Source organism: Oreochromis aureus, linkage group 5 (assembly GCF_013358895.1).
Source record: "Oreochromis aureus strain Israel breed Guangdong linkage group 5, ZZ_aureus, whole genome shotgun sequence".
In the NCBI taxonomy this organism is placed as follows: domain Eukaryota; kingdom Metazoa; phylum Chordata; class Actinopteri; order Cichliformes; family Cichlidae; genus Oreochromis; species Oreochromis aureus.
In genome coordinates this window covers 10,466,550-10,488,455 of record NC_052946.1, presented here as the reverse complement: position 1 = coordinate 10,488,455, position 21,906 = coordinate 10,466,550, and the positions used below count along the sequence as shown (strand labels likewise).

The 21,906-nt window shown below is 40.2% G+C and overlaps 1 protein-coding gene across 3 annotated transcripts in view; it reads left to right on the top strand.

Moving 5' to 3' along the window:
• The first annotated feature begins 2,056 nt into the window (after window positions 1-2,056).
• ncoa3 (nuclear receptor coactivator 3) overlaps window positions 2,057-21,906 on the top strand; it is a 32,016-nt gene continuing 12,166 nt past the window's right edge. For 2 of the 3 annotated variants that reach the window (XM_039612404.1, XM_031733055.2), the window contains exons 1-4: window positions 2,057-2,166; window positions 19,114-19,181; window positions 21,180-21,284; window positions 21,625-21,785. In XM_039612404.1, coding sequence (XP_039468338.1) covers window positions 21,199-21,284; window positions 21,625-21,785 — 247 coding nt within the window. In that variant the 5' untranslated portion in view covers window positions 2,057-2,166; window positions 19,114-19,181; window positions 21,180-21,198. Of the gene's footprint in view, window positions 2,167-19,113; window positions 19,182-19,786; window positions 19,860-21,179; window positions 21,285-21,624; window positions 21,786-21,906 lie in introns of those variants that run through there. The other variant, XM_039612403.1, reaches the window with a different exon arrangement.

Here is a 21,906-nt window from a genome sequence, read left to right as displayed (position 1 = left end):
ATTAAATCTCCCTGTCACTGCGCATGTTTTGTTTTGTTTTACCAGGTTCATTTCTTGTTTTGCAGGAAGACATTTACGTGAATTGCGCGCTTCTAATAATTTTGCTTTACCCACTGTTTACCCACAGAAGTTATTAGCCTACCTCGCAAAAATTCCTGAAAATGCCCGGGTGACTTAAATATATTTAATTTTATTAATATCTTATTTATGTGTCTAAATGCAGATGTTTTCACTGTTAACTGATAATTTAATTTGTCTAATTGCTGAAATGCAGCAAACCAAAAGTAAAGTCTCTTTTTTTCCCCCTGCATCTTTGCACTAAAAATCACACTACAGCTTTAATAAACGGTATAACTTAAAATCGTTCTTTCACACACAGAAACGTGGAATGTGCAGTGATCGTGTTTTTGTCCTTTGTGGTTATACGCAGTGTTGAGAATGGGGGGATGGGAATGGGTGCGGGGCAAAGAAAGGCATGTGGTTAGCTGTTTGCAGGTAAACCGGTCTGAATACATTAATGATTGTGGGGCTATCTCCTGTCCTTTCAAACTGCTATCTCCTGTCCTTTCAAAGTGGTAAGGGGAGGGGGGAGGGGGTAAAGTGTCTTGTACTGGGGGCTGCGGTCAGTTTTCCATGTTTAGTGGGGGAAGGGGTACAGACAGAGGGCCACTGGGCCCCTCTTTGGGTCTCCATGGAATGCAACTGAGGCCAACAAACAAACCAAAAGAAATGAACAACCAAAGTGCACTTTTTTTTTCTCTCCATGAAAAGCACTCATGGGTGTGGTTCAATCCATAAGTCCTTATATGCTCATGTTAGAATGATACTTTATTCATCCCAGGGGGGACGTTAAAATGTTACAGACACAAAATGTAAACTCTCTATATTATAGTATATAGTATATATAAATATATACTGTACATGTGTATAAGATAAACAAGATATTACTTGTGAAAAAAGTCCTGGAGACATGAGCAGGAGTTGTAAAGTCCGACAGACAGGAGTGATTTCTCTGTGGTGCATCATGGGTCAAAATGGCCTCATGATCACGTATGACACTCCTCAGTCAATACTTACCGTCTTCACAGCAAATAGATAAATCTGAGCGCAGGGGTACCTGCAAGTGCTGCAGCAGTTTGTGTCATCTAAGCAATTAGCTGTAAAGATAATATGTGACCAGCCTTTCATTTTTTTCACACTGTTTTGTTACACCCAAAAGTACAGTGTTCAGACAGCAAAGATCAAGTAAGGATCTAACTGCATATTTAATACTTTTGCTTGTTCGCTCCCCGTGCCCTCATCCTGCAGCTTTCTCTCCATTTTTTACCCACGCCCCTTCTTAACTTGTAAAAATTCTGAACTGGTGTGCCTGAGAGAACACTGAGGAGATTATTTATTTTATTTTTTATCATCTGTGTTACAGCTCAAGGGCCACAGAGATTCCACGGTTAATTTAAAAAAATATGACAGTGTGCCAGTAGTCTGTGTGATACCAGGCTGTACATGCTATGCATATGATTGGCAGTCACTTTGCAACTGATATAACTACAAGATACTAGATGTGTGCTGCAATGAATGGTGTTAGATAAGATTTCACAGTACAGAGTATATAAAAACTCAGATTAATATTTACAGTTAATTAGTTAATGTTTATAATTCAGGCCATATTGCATGCAATTATGCTGAATTTTACTGACATTGTATTGTTTATTATTAATATATAATTGCTAACTTAAATAAATTCAAAATGGCTATCAGTGTTATGTTGATTAATTAAGATGAATAAGAAATGAGCAAAATTAAAAACGGATACTCTATAGATATGGAGGGCTAAGTAGCTAGTATGAAGCTGCTTTATGCATTCAACACTACATGCAGTGTATAATTGAAAATTTAGATCCCCTAATAATATCTATGTCTGCTGCTCATATTACCTAAGGGTATTAAAGGAACGTGTAGTTCATTTTCAGGACGCGCCAAACACTTTGATGCGACCTATAAATGGGGAAAACTACATTACCCAGAAGTCCAGTCGACCTGCTACAAGCTGGCTCCCTCCGATCTGGGAGTGCTTCCCATTTAAACAAACACGGTCTTGCCGAAGATGGCGGAGAGTTTCTAGAGGCGTAAAACAAACTGGTGTACTCAATGAAAGCGTCGAAGCCGGTGAGTTTTCTGCAGTTGGTTTATGATTCAGTTATACACAAGTTTTGAACACTGGCTCTGGTGGGTGTTTGAAAGCACACGGCCGTTACAGAGGGTGTTAGTGTAGCTTCGCTTTCCGAGCAGGCTGTGCTTTTTTACGCTACCGTGATACAACGAACCACCTTACCAGTGTCTGTTTATTATGGGATATTTGCTGTAATATTATTAGCTCCTAACCTATAAGTGGTATCATAATGAACGTCGAGCTTGGCTTGATAATTATCCATTCTTGTTGGTTTTTGTATTTTTTGGCGTTTCCATTATCCACTAGCTACAAAGTTTACGAGACCAAGGCTCTGATTCGCTGGGGTGCAATACCCTAGCTGTTAACACTCAGCTCTGCTCACGAGTGAACTCTTTTGTGTTTGGAAACGTTTACGTGAAGTTTGTGCGGCCGTTAGCGTGTGTTCATTGTCAACACACATAGCTGAATAGCTTTGGGGACTATATTTTCTACCTGACAGCTCGCCTTGCTTTACAGTTTCGGTTCATATGCTGCTGGAGTCGTCTGTGTTCACAGCTAATGTGTGACCGTACACCGCGGAAGTTTTCATTAGTGGGGAAATCTAAATAACAAAATTGAATGACCTTCTGGTCGAGTGACTAGCTTCCACGGTGAATGTGGTGGAGATTAGCACTCTTAATTACAGTGTATCTACTTCGGTTTTGTTAAACAGAGCACCCTCCTTATACTTTGAACCAGAGACTTAGAGCATCTAAGTAACACCCATTAAAAAAAACAGTGTAGGAAAAATGACAAAATGGTTTTTCATTTTAAAATGGGACGGGTTTTCTCTAAGTGGTTGTCACATTAGTAAAGTTTGCCAGCTGCAGGTCGTGGGCAACCACGCAGTATTTTCCAGTAGCCTACACTATGCTGCTCGCTTGCTGCTTGCAACCCAACTTGAACTGACTGGCTCAGCGTGGCTGCTCTGAACAATCCCCAGCATGTGGTATTTATTTGCATGACTGTAGCGAAAAAGCGCTCGCGTGATTGTAGTGGTTGGTATAACTGGGACTATCTCTCTACGTGATTAAATGTTGGCGTTCACTGCTGGTAAATCACATGTAGGTGCATACGTGAGAGACAGGCGGAATGGTTGTGGAGGCAGATGGATGTGTCAGTGCAGAGGATGATAAACACTCGCAGGGTTCCGGTTTGGGTTCGCCTCCCTGTGCTTGACAAGGTGTATGCTGAGCACTCAGTTTTTTTGTTTTGGTTTTTTTTAAGGTTGTAAGAGGAAATTCTTGGAGAGCGTGCTCAAGTGTAGGCAAACAGTGAGGGGGTAGGTTAGTCATTTCTCTGAAATGCTTGAGGACTAGGTGTGCTGTCGCTCTGTTTGCCCGGGGCCATCCCTGCCGATACTTGCAGGCATTTACATCTCAATGCAAGAGTCTCTGGGATCATTCAGGTATTTTTTTTTTTTTTCCTTTCTTTCTTTTTTTTGGTTGTTGCCTACTGTGGAGTTTTCCCACTTACAGCGATTTCACACATGGGATTAAATAGACTGTGATATCTCAGTAATGTAGACATTAGATGGTTGGTAGCTGAGAAATAATGAGTAAGAATGGTTCTACTAGCAGTCTTTAGCTGTCAGGTGGGCTAACTTGTCTTTATTTTGAATCTCACAGAATGCCATTACTCAAGTCCATGTATGTGGTATTTTTCTAAGTGGGCAGAATGACCACTGTGGGAACCTGTCCAATGAGCTACTTCTGCTCATATTCTTGGCAAACGGAGCCCCCTGTTCCCCCCATTCTCTGTCCCTTTATCTACCACTCTCTTTCTCCCTCACACAGGGTGTCAGGCTGTGTTAACAATGAATCAATCTTTGGGGGGATTCTTTGACTGCAGATGGGGTGCAGAAGTGACTGCATTGCATGGCTTTCGCTCTTTGTCTGTCGACCCCCGCATGGGCTCTCAATAATTCATTAACTTATCACTTTTTCTCATGGGCATGGGAGAAGGCTCTCCGGTCACATGTTCCGTGGATTCAGCACCCTTATGCTTACCCTATTAAAATGAGCGTAACATTTGGAGGCATTGCTGATATTTGGGTCATTCTTATAGAGGTTACTTGTGAAGCAAAGTATTGTATCCTGTCCCTAAAATGACAAAAACAATGTGAATTTTTGAGGAGCGGCTATGGCTATATAAATTACTCTAGAAGTGCTCAAACTTATTTAGTGACATGAATAAATTGGGGCACACATGAGTGCCTGCTTCCTGCTTGAAGCCTGAAATATATTGACCACAACAAGTTCAAACTGCAATTCTCAGGGTCAGCACAGTGCATTCAAAACAAACATGTTTATGAATGAAATGGTTAAAAACGTAATTTTTAAATAATATCAAAAAGTGCAGTATTTTAAAAATATTTTTACTGCTTTCACCGCGTTATGGGAGGCCGCCTTTTGCATAGGACTGGCACCATATTTGAGTTGTATAAGACTTCTAAATACAGTGGTGGTGAGCTTGCAACTCTCTGATGACTGCCTAATCTGTCTTTGTTGAGCGGCATTTTTGTGTCATTAATGTCTGAATAGATGGCATTCTTTGAGTGTTTCGTCAGTCTCCCTGCCTTAAGAGAGACCGAGAGACGGAGATAATAAGCTTAGTTTCGAGAAACTGCCAATCGGTCATGTGGTATGTGTTTATTTTATGATTAATAGTTGTGTGGATGAGCAGTAGCTTTGAGAGTACTCTTGATGGCACAGAGCTGAAAAAGAATAGCCTGATTGTTTCCCCTAATTGAAATATGACTCCTTGGTCTTCTTACAGCTGTATGTGGAGTGCAGGGTTAGTCAAGGAAAGCAGTTGCTCCTTCTTATGTAACTTGTAACCAGTTCTTATCATTTAGAGAAAAGGAGGATCTTTATATTTTTAGCAACTGTTTTTGTATTTGATGTTATCTTTACCCAGGTCTGTTTCCAAGTCAAGTTTGAGTATTTGTTTCCCTCACTTTGACTGGTCGTACAAGGCCGTTTTACAACCAAGTTTAAGAATTCAGAAGCTTCCTGCGGTCAGCTCAAGCTGTGCATAACATCCTGTTTAGTTCCCACATCTCAAGGTCACTCGTGCAGTGACAGTGATCTGGATTTGTTTGTTAAAAGGGCACATACCACATACACATACACACTGGCAGAACTCAACAGGTAGGTTTGCTTTTTCTGCCTACCTCTGTAGAGCTAAATATAGAAATCTCTGCTAAACAAGACAGTCATGTTTCCACTGCTGAAATATTTAGTTACTTTGCTCAAACAAGTGAGAGCGAGAGTATGAAATGAGAGCTGCCGAAACCAGATCAACCAGGGAAGGCCAGATCGCCACCTCACTGAGACCCAAGTCAAATGGTGCAGTTTGCACTTTCATTCTGTTTGAAGTCACATGTCATTCATGCCCTCGTTGTCCTCTTCTTCATCTCTGAGGTAAGACCCAAGTGTTAGGCTAGCTGAGCCATATGTGAGCCATGCACACTTCTAAAAGCCAAACAGGCAGCCTGAAGCAATCATTGCACCCAATTCTAGTTTATAACCAGCGTGGATTTGGAACAGCTCTCGCTCTAGTCCTCATTGATTGGATGGAGGAAAGAGTTTATTAGGGAAGGGTGTGCCAAGAGCTTTGTCCCCCTCCCCTCCTTGCCCTTCCTCTTTAACTTCAACTCCCCCTTTAACTTTCGCTCCCCCAGCTCAAGAATGCTCATAAAAAGAGTTCACCTGAACAAGCCAGTGGGAGGGTAGGACCCTGCTCTAGTTTTGTTACTATTGTAAAAAGTTAGCAAGACGTTGTTTGTGTTTTGTTTAGGGCCCCCTTTTATAAAACTGCTCTAGGGAGATGCAGCAAGGGTGAAAAAAAGTTTGGTTTGTGAGATAACTGCTACCAGATGCTCTCTCTGTCTGTTATTCAGCATAAAAAGAATTAGAAAGAAAGGCTGCAGAAGAGAAGAGAATAAGAGATAGTGTCATTTCTGAATGAACTTTTCAACTGGTGCATGGATACTCTCCATCTTGATTCAGTCCTCACTTTTCCTTTCCCATCAGTACCCCTCCCCCCTTTTATTAAAGAGAAAATAATTTTCAAAATGGTACAACTTCTTCATAGACCATGAGACCCATAAAGGCTCTAATGTAACTTTTTTTTGAGAAATCTTTCCTGTGTAAATATGTGTTATGTTTATGTCATTAGTGAGAGTCTCAGGAATAGCTCCAATTTGGGTCATATGTTTGAGTGTTGTGGAATTGGTTTGCTATTGAAACAACAAAGGGCTTTGTTCACTGCAGAGTTTTCAAGGTTCTCTGTCCTAACGTTTCACAAAGCTTAGCTTTACTGGCCTTAATATTAGTGGTTTAGTTTTTTTTAGTTTTGTAGTTGTTGTTTTTTAATTTTATTTTTTTAAAAGATTGTTTCGTGTACACATCGAAAACGAAACAGTTTTATGTTGACTTTCTGTGGCAGTGGGGTGTGGTTTCTAGGAGGCCTGGGGAGTGTCTACAAGTTATGTCAGTGTTTCCCCACACAAACACTTCACTCAGGTGGGCTGCCCAGGTGTATTTGGTGAAAACAGGTGACTAAATTTATTTTCTTTCTCTGAGAAAATGATGGCATCTTTGATTGGACAATCCTCTCAGTCTTATTTAGAGTTCAGTTGCTGCTAACCAGCTAGCACCGGGCCCTTCCTTCCTTCTTATATTTTCACCTTACAGTGGCAGCTAGCAGGTGTCCTGCCTTCTCCACACACACCTTAACTGCAGTCTATATGATAAAGGGCAGCTTTAGAGAAGGTCTCCACCTAATTCTCCTGACATTTTCACGAGTTCATAGCCTTGGTTATAACGCCACATTAGTCATCGCTCGCCTGAACTGTAGTGTCAACACAGCCCCATAACAATTTATACTCACACTTGAGGCATGCTTCAATCGCTATAGTCATATCCTGAATGATATGTGTCCCAAATCACTGCTGAAATGGGAATACAGGGAGTTCAGACAGGAAACAGTGACTGCTGAGATTTTTTTCCAGATTTATATGCGAAACATTGTTTCAAATTTTTTGTGCTAGTCTCCAAATGCACATCCCTATACTACTCATTGAAATATCATAGAAATGCCCGAAGAGAGACACTCGTGCTACCAGCCTAGCTGTGTTGCACTTCGTTGCAAAAGTCTGTAGTCAACACAGTCAGTGAGTATAAGCTGTTTGTGTGTGAAAACGGCTTGAGAAAGTATTTGTCCTCTGGCATCAGTGAACAGAAGAGTCATTTTACATGGAAATTGCTTCTAAAGCATACAGTAACGTATTAATCAAGGTGCTAGTAGACAGCTACTCGTGTGTTCTTTAATGTAAAACAACTGAGTGTGGTGCCTCCACAATATCCTGACTAATTAAATTGATTTCCTTGCTATTTTTTAATGTGTTTTATTTTAAGGTTAGCATTTTTTTTTTTAGGTGGCTAAAAGACATTTTGTTTCTGTTTGTACATTGCTCACCTTCGGTGTCAGTTCGCCTGTCTACTTGGTGGTATACCATTGGCCACTGACTTAAAACACACTGACAATAGGTAGCTCAGACAAACCCACTTCAAAGAAGCCAAATGATCCCTAACTGAGTAAAATCAGTTTGCCCAGTGAAACTGGCATTTTTAGCATCAAAATTAAACATTTACTGAGTTTCCAGTAAATTGGCAGTCACTCCTTTTGCACTTTACTTTTTTCAGTGTGTTTTAATAAAAATGTGTCTTCAACTTACACCAATTTAACATTCAGTTTGCTTTGATTATATTAATAAAAAACATTGTGAGAGAGAGATTTTCTATTACCACAGAGTCTAAAAACACTGAGAGAGGGTTTTTGGTTCATATTGACCAGCCCTAGTTTCTAGGTCTGTCTGACCTGGGAGGCAGCTGTTGGCATGCATAGCACTGCAGTCCCAAGTTGTAAGAGGATATCTGACCATGCAAGCAGGGACTGTACGGGTACTGTCTCTGTAGTTCATCTGAAATTCAAAATCTTCTTTCATTTAGTAAATTAGCACAGATTGCAATGAGTGTGTGCATTTTTGCACACAGCACTGAGCTTAACACTTTTTTTCATTTTTCCATTGGGCTGTAATAAATGTTATTTTATTATAGCCCTGAGTTCAAAGAAAAGTCATGAATGACTTACTTCCACGCCATCGTTAAAGGCTCCAGACTTACTACAGCATGTCAACACTGGCAAGGCATGTGTCAGATAATTTACTACACTTGTTTCTTATATGTGCTCTTTCTGTTTTTTTTCTCTTCTCCTCACGGGAAGAGAAAAAAGTGTTCTTTTCACTATTACTGTTCTTTTCTGCCTACTGACGTCAGTCCTGTTTACGTGGCTTGTCGTTAAGGCAACACTCTAATCAAAAGGTTGCTCTGAAGCTTACTGTTGTCCCTAGAATAGCAGAGCTAACACTTGCCTCCTGATGTTGCCACATCACATCAAGCTGTGCAGTGAAGTCTTGGTTTAAATACTAAAATTTACAAATACAAAACTAAAATTTGACTCTTTATTTTATATAGAAGTGGCTTTACTTTTGCAAGTAATTACTATGTTTCTATTTGCCCTGTTTATGTTTTTTTTTATATACACACTTATCCTTATTGCTCTTGCCATATTGGGAGAAGTGGTTATGTGTGACTATGGTATGATTAAAAATACAAGTAAAGGTCCCTGTTCAATTAGCTCCACCAATGTGTCCTAGTCAAATCCTCTGGTCATGGTGGCCACCCTTGAAATAGAATTCCAATATTATTTAAAGCAATTAATGACTTTGGTTTTAAGGCAATGTGAAGGTCAAAAACAAACTTGGTGTGGCAGGGCACAAGCTTCATCTACAGTCAAGAAATTCATTTTTAATATCCAAATGGGAGAGGGTTTAGATTTTAATAATCACATCATCTGAGCCCCCATTTATACAAGGCCTAAAGACACCAACCGATAACTGTAGGATGCGCAGTAGAAATGAGTAAGGGCTTCACTTTGAAGTAAGAGTTTTAAAAGTTTCTGATTCCGGTTTGCGTCACACGTAGTTTCACTGCCACTTGGTGGTTAGTTAGCAAGACTAGTTTGCAGACATGTCGACCTTTTCTTTTCAGACTAGGCAACTGCAGTAGTCTGCTAGTTACCAAAGCAATCACAAGGAGGTTTTGGGTGCAGCACCCACTTTGTGATAGATTTCACCTACCAACAACCAGCAGTCAGTCTCCAAATACTTAGGGAGTAAAGGTTTTCCCCAAGTGGCCGAAGGTTGCAAGGAGGTCACTGACTGATCTCTAGGTTTGTTTCAGTGTTTCAGGCCTAACAAAATCACACTGTTCAAGTAAAATAAACACTGAGGGAGGAAATTGGAAGCTGCATCATGTCTTATTTTTTTGCTCCTTTCACTTGTTGTACTGCTGTTCTTTGTCATTCAGTGAAGCTGCGTTGCTGTCTCACTCACGTAACTGAGTAGGAGGGGAGAGAGTGAGAGGTGTGCTTGCAGCAGGAGAAAAAAAAGACCTTTTTTGTGAAGCAGTACTGTCTGTAGATATTTTTGCTGCATTCTTTATTTTAAAAGTTACCAAAGGGCTATGCAAAGTGTTGATCTGAATGATCTGAACGGTGGTGATATCAAACCTGTGAGTGAGATGGATGAGCTGAGGTGGTGTACATTTCGATATTCTAAGAAAAACAAACAAAAATAAAACAAATATCGATAGTCTTAAAAACCCAACGTTATAGTTATTGACTATGAGGTACAGTCCTAGTATTGGCACAGTATGAATTATTTGGGCTATATGAGGACTATTGTAATTTGTGTCACTTCTTATTAATAAAAGAATCTAATAGTTGAATCTTTTGCAGTCTTATTTGTATTGGAAAAAGGAGATTTCTTTAAGAGACAGCTTTATTTTCACACTTTGCTTCAAGTAAAACCAAAAAAAAACGATATTATGTGAAGCTCATACTCCTACTTCACAAGCATTTTTTTGCCTTGAGGAAAAATCAACAATATTTCATTTTTCTACCAGCAGAAACAGCAAATGCAACTTTTGTTGCTTTATACTTCAAATAAACATAAACCAGACTGTAAATATGCATAGAGTGGTGTGTGTCCGCTCAGTCAGCCTGTGTTGTCCTTTGCTTGCCCCCTTGAAGAGCGAAGGACGTGATTAGCAGTGCAGGCTTAATCACTCAGCAGATGGGACAGAGTGCAGTGTCACCAAGACAAAAACAAACCCACAGTTGGATTATGGCTGGCTGTGTGTATGTGTGTGTACGCGTGTCTCTGTCCACTTGGACTGAGCAGCTTTGACTTGACTCCTAAACACACTCCCAGGTGTTGTGCTGAATCCCAGCAGAGAGCCATGTTTCTTTTTGTCTCTGTCACCCTTTAAACAATTGGTCGTTGCTGTCCTTATCAGTTATTTTGTCTAAAGCATGAAATAACACAATGAATTAAAAACTATAAAACAGGGCATGTTATATAGCTTGAGATGATAAAGTCTGTTATCTCTTCTGTTTTAATTTTTTTTTTTTTTTTTGTTGGCGCTGAGTGAAAAGCAAACTAAAAGAAACTTTACTGACGGGCTGTAAAATCCTCAAGTATTCTTAACCAAGGTCAGCATCACCCTGGGAGATCAAACAAGGCACGTATTGATAGTTCCCTCTGCTGTTACTCCTGTTAGTAAAATCCTTTTTTACCTAGGCTCCATCACCACATGAAGCTGACCATTTAAAAGAAAGAAGTAGTAAGAGGAATACTAGGATAGAGGAGGGTTCAAAGTTGTGAAACTGGCGTCAGACCATCTTTTGACTGGAATTCTTTGCAGGGGTCAGAGTTCAGAGACTGCAGTGTGGTGCTCTGATTGGCTGCGGAAAGGTGAAATGAAAACCACAGTAAACTTTTGACCCCGGCGCAGGAGCGCTGCAGGAACGCCCAGGCTCAGCTCTGGCGTGGTGGAACAGAGCCCGCTCTCTTCCTGTGTTTACTCCACCAATCCAACAGTGACGGTGGGGAGAAGAGGAGGAAAGAGGAGGGGGCAGGGAGGGAGCAGATAGGGAGGAGGGAAAGGCACAAGAGCAAGAAAGAGGGAGAAAGGAAAAAGAGAAAACTGAGAGAGAGACAGTTGAAACGTTAAAAACAGAAAGACCCTCTCTGTCTCAACAGCAAAGCGAAAATCAAAACTGTCGAATCAAACTCGGTGTTTTCTGTTGACATCGCCTCACTTACAAATATCACAAACAATAATTACAGTGGTTAAGATATCGTCACACTGATTTAACTACTACAGGAGATTTGCCCGCTCATTGCATCATTTGCAAGTGGATATGTGTGTTATCAGGGTGGGCAGCATGGAGGTTGATCAGGCGCTGGTGTTCTGGCTCCCCAGATAAAAGGCTGTTTAGCTATTGATTAATGAACTCATTTCCATAATATTAGCCTTGTGTGATCACAGCTGACTGCATTCTGTTTGGTCTGTGGTCTCCTCTGGACGATGCTGAGCTTATTTTTGCACCAGCACATCAAGCCTATTGAAAATGAAGGGGTTATTGGGAACGTAGAATTAACAGTTGTGCAATGTGACAAGTTAGTTGCTTGAATCTATGCCGGCGCATGTCCTATCCTCTTCCTTTCTTTTCTTTGTTCCTGTTGATGATGGATAGTTGCAGGAGATGCAAGTGTGACGCACACACACAGTGGAATCTGCCATCTCTTTGTTTTCACCTTCATTTATTTTCCCTGGTTTTTCTCCACGTTGCAGTTTGTGTGGGAAAAAATGGGGAGATGCACACACAGCCTGTCCAAGCTCTCATGTGTGTTGTGTGCATTGGAAAAGGGTGGGGGTTGTTTTCTTTTTTCTTTTTCTTTTTTTCTTCTAGAGAAATAAGCAATCCTATGAACACAGTTTTCCCTCTGCTATGAGCTACCCAAGTCTTACTCACCACATTCGTCTATGGACATCTTGTATTTCTTTATTGAAAAGAGAGTGCAGATGTTTAGAATGGGTTTTACAATATCCATCATAAGTGCAAAATGTGTTTGACACTTGACTTTTTTCACACATTTTATTTCTTTGTTGGTCAATAAAATCAAATTTGGCATTTGTGACATTTTTTACCTTAAAGACAAAGGCTTATTTCTTTGTCTTCTTTTTTTTTTTTTTAATTTAAGCAGAAATGTGTTTTGTTAAATTATTGGCAGTGTTGAATCACACCTCTGGACACTCCCCAGCCAACCACACAACAGATTAAGGACCCAGCTTTGTCTTTTCAGTCTTTTTTTTGTTTGTTTTTTTTGCTTTGTTTTCATCTGCGTTTGGTTTTTTTTTCTTTTTTCCCCCTTTTCTCTTAGCAATTTACAGCTTTGCTTTTTTGTTTTTTAATAAATCCTCACTTCACATATGCTTCACATATGTCCTTCTCATCCCCTTTCTGAAATCTCATTGCATGGCAGCACTCTCCTCTTTGCCATCAAAACCTTTGGCTCCAGTTAAGCCCCATTAGCTCAGGTTTCATTGAAATCATGTGTAATACTGGAATGAAAATGTTGGCAGGGAAATGGCTAATAAGGAAAATAAGTGCATTCAACTCTGAAAAATATTTCTGGATGTCATCTTCTGTTACAATTAAGAGGGAAATCCCTAAAATGTCAACATGAGAGATAGCTACTAAACAAAGTGAAATTTAGTTTGTAATTAGATAAAGCAAGAGCTGCAATGTCGGCTGTGGTTCACTCATACTTCTTGATGCTTAGTCGGGTAAAAAGCATCATAGACAATACAGAAATAAAAGGTTTAATTTTCTTTCCTAATCAAGAGGCATATATTATACTGTCTGTGAATCCAAGAGGGATTTAGTCCTCATAGATTCCCATGTAAAACTGCCCAAATTTGCAACATTAAAAAGAATATTTACAGCCTAATACAACAAAAGGCTTTAGATTCTGGGGTCATTTCCCTCCTTTATAACTATTCTGTGTGGGATGAATTTTTATTTATTTATTTTTATTTTTAACAACTCATCAATCTGTATAATTGAGCTAGGGGTCAAGAAGGCCAAGCAAGTGCAAGTGTCTCAATAATGGAAACTGGAGCATATTGGGGTCTGCTAGACCTGATGTGATTTTTTTTGTTTTTTTTTTGTTTTTTGTTTTTTTTGTTTTTCCCCCCAGCTGTTTAATATTATGCCTTCCTGTGTGGTGCAGACTGTCGAAATGTTTGCTTCAGTTTTTAACTCCTGTACAGGTGTTAAACCCGCACAGTTTATGAAAGCAGCAAGTTAACCAAGCTTGTTAGTCTTTGCTGATAAATCTGCACGTCAACCTTTCATTCCTTTAAGGTAGCTTGTGATCCAAAAAACCAACATGGCGACGATGACATGCTAACATTGAAACTTCAGAATGTGTAGCCCAAACATGTAATCTGTTGTCCTTGTCTTATTTTTCTTCCATTGCAGTGTAAAACTGCTCTGTTAATAGTTTGTTGTTTGGGGTTTTTTTTTTTTTTTTCCCCTTCTGTTTCTTTTAAACCCATAAGGCATTTGCTGTTTGGTTCCATTGGTTCCATTATACTCTTGGGTAGTTCGTGCAGGTAGAAGGACACAGGATGGCCGCTTGCTTGCTGCAAATTTATCAGTCTGTTGCCTGCGCTATTCTCATGTTGATGAAACTGAATTTCACATGAACTTTATACTAAGTGGTTGGCAGATTAAAATCCATTTGACGTCTGCTCTGACTGCATTTGACATTTTTCTTCCCACATGTTACCTCCATAGGGTAACAGCTAGGGTTGAATTATATGTTTGACAGCAACTTTTGTCAGCTCTACTCCAAGCCGCTAATACTGTAGGTAACAATGAATATCTAGGAATTATTTGAACTCCCTTGTCATTTTATTAGAGTTGGGTTGTGGCACCTCATTGCCTACAGTTCTGTTTTCAAAGCAAAAGGATGTACTACTTCATAATGTTTCTCTTAATTGTAATTTATTATAATATGGAATAATTAATCCATCATAATAAGATGGTGAATTATTTAGATTTATTCAGTTACAAATGGTACTATGAGGTGAATAAGAAGATAATTTCTCGTCAATTTACACACCAAACGACACTGAAGGTAGCTCCCCCTTTCACAGGCAATTTGTGCTCGCTCTTGGCAGTGTTTTTGTTGACTCAGAACAGGCTTTTAGTTATGAATACACACGTAACCATGATTGGTCTACATAAAGTTCACGCAGGCAGTGATACCTTACTTAACAGAAGACTGTACATTTTCCTCTTATTAATATCTGATCATATTTGCAAGACCAGCACACAAAAATGGCCTAACATTTTCTAGGCAAAATGTACCTTATGATTGGCGTCATTTAATTGACTTTTTTTTTTTAAAAAAACAAAAAGAAAGGAACAAAAAGGTCTTGGTAATTTGTCTTTGGTGTGAAGTCTAAACCTCTTTGGTGGATGCCAGAGTTAATTTTATATGCACCAACTCTGTGTTGTTGTCCTTACAACTGGTAGGAAGTATCAAGAAATGATATCACCACTGTTAGCACATACTGCACATTGGTGTCTTATTCACGTGTCCTGCACCTGCAGTCTAGTGTGCTTGCTGGGGACACCGCTGAGTGACTGGGTTGCTTTCTGCATCCTTTGCTATGATATATCAACTCAGGGGCATAGACATTCCCAGACTGTACAGAGGGAGATTGCAGCAACAGTTCAAAAAGAAAAAAAATCAGTGATTACTTAGTTTGCTGTCTTCTTTTTCCATCTTAACTCTATTTTTTTTTTCTTTTTATAAAATTTGTCTATTCATTCATTTATTTTTAGGAGTAGACCACAGGAAACTGAGCACCTTGCAACTATCAGTATAAATAGTCCCAGGGCTGTTTCGACAATGCACTTCGTGTGGGTGGGGACGAGCATGTGAAACATAACCATGACTTTTATTTTCATCAGAGAGCTTACCTTCTGCACTCCTTACAACAATCTATCTAACTCACAAGGACTATTAAATAAAAATATATCTTTAAACATTCAGGCTACTTCTAAGATTGTTTCTGTGTAATTTTATGAGTTGGAATATAATTTGTATATTTTGTTGTGGTTTATTTTAAAATTCAACATAAGGCTTCAGGATTAATGAAACTGTGGGAGTTTGTGTTGGTGGAAGGTCTACTTGCACTTAACCCAGTATATAGGTGCTTTTATGCCCAACAGGAGGTGGAGAAATTCCTTGAAGGAATAACAGGAAGTCATTGTGTCCTTTTGTTTCCTTTTTGCACTTGATTCCCCAGACTCTAGTGGACACCTTTTGTTACTTTATTACTTTACCACTTGTGTGTGTGTGTGTGTGTGTGTGTGTGTGTGTGTGTGTGTGTGTGTGTGTGTGTGTGTGTGTGTGGGTGGATATTTGAGTGTAATGAAGTAATGAGGCTAAATGGTTCTTGTAGCCCAGATCTATCATGCTTTAAAATGTACTGACTACAGTGTTCTTTTTTTAGACAAATACTTCCTGCTACACTTAGAAACACTTAGATCCATTTTTCAGGGGTCTTTAATTTTGTGCATGTGTACCCCAGTATGTGTGATCTTTGTTTAGGGTGGGTCTGTGGTTATTGTTGGGCCTGCCGCTCTTTGTCTAGGGGAGCTCAGATTTCAGGCTTTATTTTAGGCTTAGCAGGAATGTCCTTCTCACTATTCTGGTCCTGACTGACTGACGCTGCTGCAGCTCTGGCCTTGAGCCAAATGCCAGTAAATCAAAATCATGGATGTAACTGAAGTGATGTGCAGAATCCTGAAAATGTAAAGTTATTCACCAAGTGTACCTAAACAATGTCAATGGCATTAAGTCTGTAAAATGATAAGCATGTTCTTATAGAAGTTTTATTGGCTCTCTTGTACATAGCCACCAACCAGTGAAGCAGTATGTCTGCATTTGCATAGAAAGTTCATTTAAACATTAAATCTGAAGAGAAACGTCAACATTCTAGGACCACAATACCCTTTCAGATTTATGAAAGACAACTAAGTGAGAAAATCCATTCACTATCAACAAAACACTTAAGAGGTGAGTCTATCGGGAACTTAACATTAGCTAGACTGCACAGTTGTGTAACTTTTCAATAACTCTAGTAAATGAGGTTGCTAATGTTACTTAACTGAGAATTGTTTGTAAGACCAGCAGACAAAAGTCAGGAGCAATTCTGACTTCTTGTCGTGGTTATTTACCTCAGTACCACAGTTTTTGCCAGGTAAAATATGACACAGAGGATGTTCGAATAATTGTTTTATAGCACATAACAGGGAGTTTTTGCAATGGTGCTGTGTAGTTTAGAAGATGTGAGGATGCAAAATTCTGCTCAGGGAGCTGGTACCTGTCATTGATTTGGACATTGATCTGTCATCTGTATCATGTTTACCTAATCTATTTGTGGTGGAGTCATCTACATGCAAGTCTCCACAGAAAAAGTTGGATGTTCCTCAAGTAGAAATGGTATAGTTAGGTTCATAGTGGAGTCATTCTGCTAGTTTTACTTTAGGAAGTAGAATTTGTTGGCCCAAACTCTTGCATCCCACTTGTTGATTCAGTCTTGCACCAGTCATCTCGCAACTCACTCTGGTTGCTTCTCCAAAAACACCCTGGAAGAAAATGGCAATCTGCAACCTTACTTACATACTGGTTCCAGTATGAGACTTGCGTAACTTGCTGTTTTGTGCCACTTTGGTGTAATTTTGGCATTAACTTGAGACTTTGTGCACTCAATCTCAGTGCTTTTTTTACCTTTTTCTATTACTTTTGTTACTCGTCCTCCCTAAGGATGAGGTCCATAATTGTACCGTCAATGAACCAGGAGCAGAAACAAAGGGATTAATGCTTAGCAAAGACTTGTGTGTGTGATGACGTGTGCAGTGTTAAAACTAAACGGGTTCATTATGTCTCTACATTGTTGTTCTGTTGGTTGTGTGTAAACAGGTTCCTCATAATAATTAACCTGTATTTGGACAGTTGACAGACAGAGAAAAGAGGGCTGGTTTTATCTCTTTGTCTGTGTTTGAATTATTGAGCTGCAGCATTAGATCAGTTGCAGCTCTGTTTTTGGGACTAATGTGATCAGTGTCCTGTGTTGGAGTATCGCATAGGCACACACTCTGGACTCAGAGTCACAGTTCACACACTTCCTGTGTGTGGCAGTGATGATTATGAGTTGGACAACTGTGTAATGATACATTTTTATTAGCATGTTTAATGTTTTAGGAAATGTGTGTTTTAATATACTCTCACCTGCCATTTCATTAGGTGCACCTTGCTATTACATGAACCTTTTGACTTTTTAACTGAGTTAATTTTTCACTTTTCAACACGGTGCTCGTCCGTGTTTATGGACCAATCCTCATGGTTGGCAACAATACTAATCTAGGCTGTGGCATTTAAACAATGCTCAGTTGGTAATAAGTGTGCTAAGAAAATATGCCTGCATCATTACATCACTACCAACCTGAGCTGTTGAACCAATTTCCTGTCCTTAGCTGCTAAGAGTGTCACCCGATGTGCTCTTCTTTTACTGTAGTCCATCTGCTTCAAGGTTCAGTGTTTTGTGTGTTCAGAGATGCTCTTCTGATTACCTTGATTACAAGAAGTGGTTACCTTTGTTACCGTGCCTTCTTGCAGTCTGACTATTCCCCTCTTACCTCTGGTGTCAACAAGGCATTTTCTCTGCCACTCATAGTGTTTGTTTTCAGATTTTCTCTGTAAACTTTAGAGATGGTTGTGAAAGGAAAAAAATATCCCAGTATATTAGGAGTTTCTGAAATATTCAGACCAACCCATCTGGCAGCAGCAACAACAACGCCACGTTCAAAATCTGTTAAATAACCATTCTTCGCCATCATGCTGAATTTGAACTTCAGCAGTTCTTCTTGCCCATGCCTACATGCACACATTTACTACAAGTGATTGGCTCAGTATAACTTTGTATAAATGAGCAGTTGAACACGGTAACTAATAAAATGGATTTATTTATATTTTGACCTTAGAATTTTTTTTATATCAAACTTTATCACAGGAAGAATTTGTGTTTACTCTGTGTGGCTATTCTTAGATTTCAGCATGGGAAAAATACTATCTCACAGGCTTTTCTTTGACAGAGGATGATGCAGTGATTTAGGCAGGAGCTTGTACACTTGCTGAACACAAGGCACTCTAAATATTAGGATTGGGAATCTGACAGATCCCTTGTGACCAGAAGGATACTTGGTTAGCAAAAAAAGAAAATAAAAAGTTAACATATCTAAATCTGATATTGTAGTTGCTCTATGGGAAAACCTATATACACAAGTTAGTGACTAGAAAGATCACGAGATTCATTTCTGTGTAGAGTTTCCTTAATAAGAAAACTAAAAAAACCATCACACTGACGGAGAGAACTTTACTGGCTGCCATAGATGGTAAAGGTCTTTAAGCATTTTAGTAAATGCTGCTGGAATTTTCTGACCTTTGTCAGATATAGAAGGAGGATTTCCACGCTGTGTTTTCTCCTAATGCTCAATTAGATTAGTTTTGGAAACCCTCTGATGCCAGACAACAATCAGACAAAGTGTGAGTAAAAACCAGGACGACAGGGAACTGACAAACAGAATATGTAAATATGGTGGATAAGTGGCCACGTTTCCTGGAAAGGGAAGTGATGACGCAGTGGAACAGGGGGAGGGGGCAAACAGGATGCAAACTGCTGTGACTTCCTGTGCATTTTTAGAATTGAGTCTTTCCCATGAAATTCTGTGAACGAAAAACATGTATACAGCACATGTTTTAATGTGCACAAAAATACTAGTCATGTTGAGACTTCCAGACATTTATAGAGCGCTGTAGTTCATGACCTTTCTCTTTCTGTTTCCAGGAGATGTTGAGACATTAAAGTGACACTAGACCCTGAATGGATTTTGACTGGGGCTTGTACTGGCTAAGGTGAGCATGCAGTAAATGTCCAAAAAATGTCCAAGCAAAACACAGAAATACACTCACTTGTACATTCACTCCGTCAAATAACAATAAGGACCATTTTACTTTGATCTATAAAATGTTTTTATTATTTACTGTGCCCATGTACCTGATGGTAGGTGCAACATCTCTTCTTGTTCCTGAGCAACTTTCACACTGTTAGTTGAAGCTGATTCAGGTCAGTGGCACACTGCCAGGCCTGTTGAGAGACATCTGTGGTTTTGGTGGGCTGCTGCTAAAAGTTTCTCTTTTACTGCTCTGCTGCCATCTACTCAACTTGTGTCTGTTTTTGGTTTTCAGTCATGTTAAACGTTTAGCTGGTTTAAATGTGAAAAACACACAAACTTAAAACAACAGTAAATTTGAGTTACAGTTGTCAAAATCAAATGAGATCATTCTTGTCTTGTTTAAGACCATATTACTTTTCTTTTTTTTTCTTTTTTTTCTTTTTTCCTTTTTTTGCATTACCATGTTGGAACGTGCTTACGTTTACTCTGGTTTCCAGTAAGGTTTCCCTGTAGTACAGTCCTGGTATTCATACCCTGTCCCCCAAAAGACTTCCAGCAGCCTGCAGCTCTGCTGTTTGTCCGGTCAGGATGTGAGGCTGACTGAGGGCTGATGTCATCTTTCTACGCTGCTGCAGAGGTGAGCCTTAGGACAGAAATCAGAAAGGAAGGAAGAAAGAGAGGAGGGAGGGGAGCAAGAGTCACAGCCGGAGCACGACAGGCAGATTTAGAGAGGGGTGCTGAAAGGTAGATGGACAAGAAGCATGCGATGCAGATTTACTGCACAAAGTGCGTGTCTGAGACCTGGTGCTCTTCTAGTAGTAATAGTGGTGGTGGGTGACTGGGCTGCATGTCCTAGCCTGCAGTTGTGGAGCAGGAGTTGCATAATGACTCCCATCCGTTTTACACTTTTCTTCTTTGGAATGAGTTCCTGTGTGTGTGTGTGCGTGTGTGTGTGTGTGTGTACACGTGTGCACAGAAGCAGACACAAAGTCCAGGATAGGGTTGTAGTCGAACAGTCTGGTAGTGCAGCTCAGAAGTTTTTGGGTGGGAATAGGAAGGATCAGTGACCTTAGATGTTGGCTACAGGGGTTTCCTCTCGTGAACTCTGAGAGGTCAGACAGAGGCTAGTGCCAGAGCAAGAAAACAAGGACACGATCCCCAGCTCGGCACAGCTACAGAAAGGGAAAAATACAAGGGAGGTGTTGTCTTAGGATGATACGGGGCGGGGGGGGGCTGAACTGAACTTAAAATCTATTGGAAGAAAGAACGGATATAGCTTAGCATGGACCATGCACAGTAAAGAGAATGCAGTTTTTAGTCATTTGAATACGTTGTAGAGCCTCGCCTGGATTGTTTCAGGGCTCCACAAGCCTGAACAGTGTGTAATATTTTTCTCTCTCTCTTTTTTTTTTTTTTTTTTTTTTTGCTTGTGCAGCCCCAGGCAGTTAAACAAATAGACGAGCTGGTGAATATGCGCCTTTCTGGGACAGTAGCTTCTAGCACTCTTAAACACTGTGCCCCGACATGCCTGAGCATGCAAGTGCACTGGAAATGGTTTGTATAGTATACTTGTGTTGCCGCTGCTAGCAGAAGGGTATCATTCTAGCGGGTAGGCTGGCTGAACGCGGGATGACCCATCTCCCCTGAGGCTCCAAATCACTACATCATCATCAGTTGCTCCTTGCAGTGGAACAGATGAGATTTCACTCCCATCAAACACAGCGCAGAAACCAAGGCTGCTCAGATAACTGGACAGTCTGCCCTTATAAATCTATAGGAATCTAAATTCTTCTGTTCCTCCAGAAGTCTCTTCATCTGCATTCATTTCTGAGTGGACTTTGGGGGAAAAAAAAAAAAAAAAAAACATTTTAAACACACACCACACACCACTCTCAGTTCATTCTGTCTGATCATGCCACATTATGTATATACGTGATGCACTGATTTGCGCTTTCAGGTGCTGATGTGTGTTGAAGATGAGTGGCGTCGGAGACAACTCGTTGGAGCCCCTGTGCTCCGACCGTAAGCGTAAACTGTCCACCTGTGACACTCCAGGCTTAGGGTAAGTGCTCTAACTTGTGCTAAGTGTATTTAATGCATCAGTCCACTTTGTCCGTCGCTGTTTTTATTGGAAATGCCAGCATGACACGTACGTGTGTGTGTGTGTGTGTGTGTGTGTGAGAGTGTGTGTGTGTGTGTGTGTGTGTGTGTGTGTGTGTGTGTGTGTGTGAGATATGTCGCTGTCTTCCTCCTGGCCACGTCCCTGGTTCAAGCATATGTTGCTGCTAACTGAATATCGGAAGCATCTGAGCCCTGTATGGCCGTATGGCCTGCATACGGATGGGGCATGGGGAGGTGAGGTTGTCATGGCAACATATCTAATCCCTTTGGTGCCTCAGCAGGTGTGACAAGCGTCGGAGGGAACAGGAAAGCAAGTACATCGAGGAGCTGGCTGAGCTCATCTCTGCCAACCTCTCCAACATTGACAGCTTCAACGTCAAGCCTGACAAATGTGCCATCCTCAAGGAGACAGTGAGGCAGATCAGACAAATCAAGGAGCAAGGTACCACCTCCGTGTTCAGATTACATCCGTACACCCCTCAGTCATGAGCGTACACCTATTAAAACAAAAGAGGATCATTTTATTTTTAAATTTGTGTATGGAAAGTAAACCGTGGAGAAAG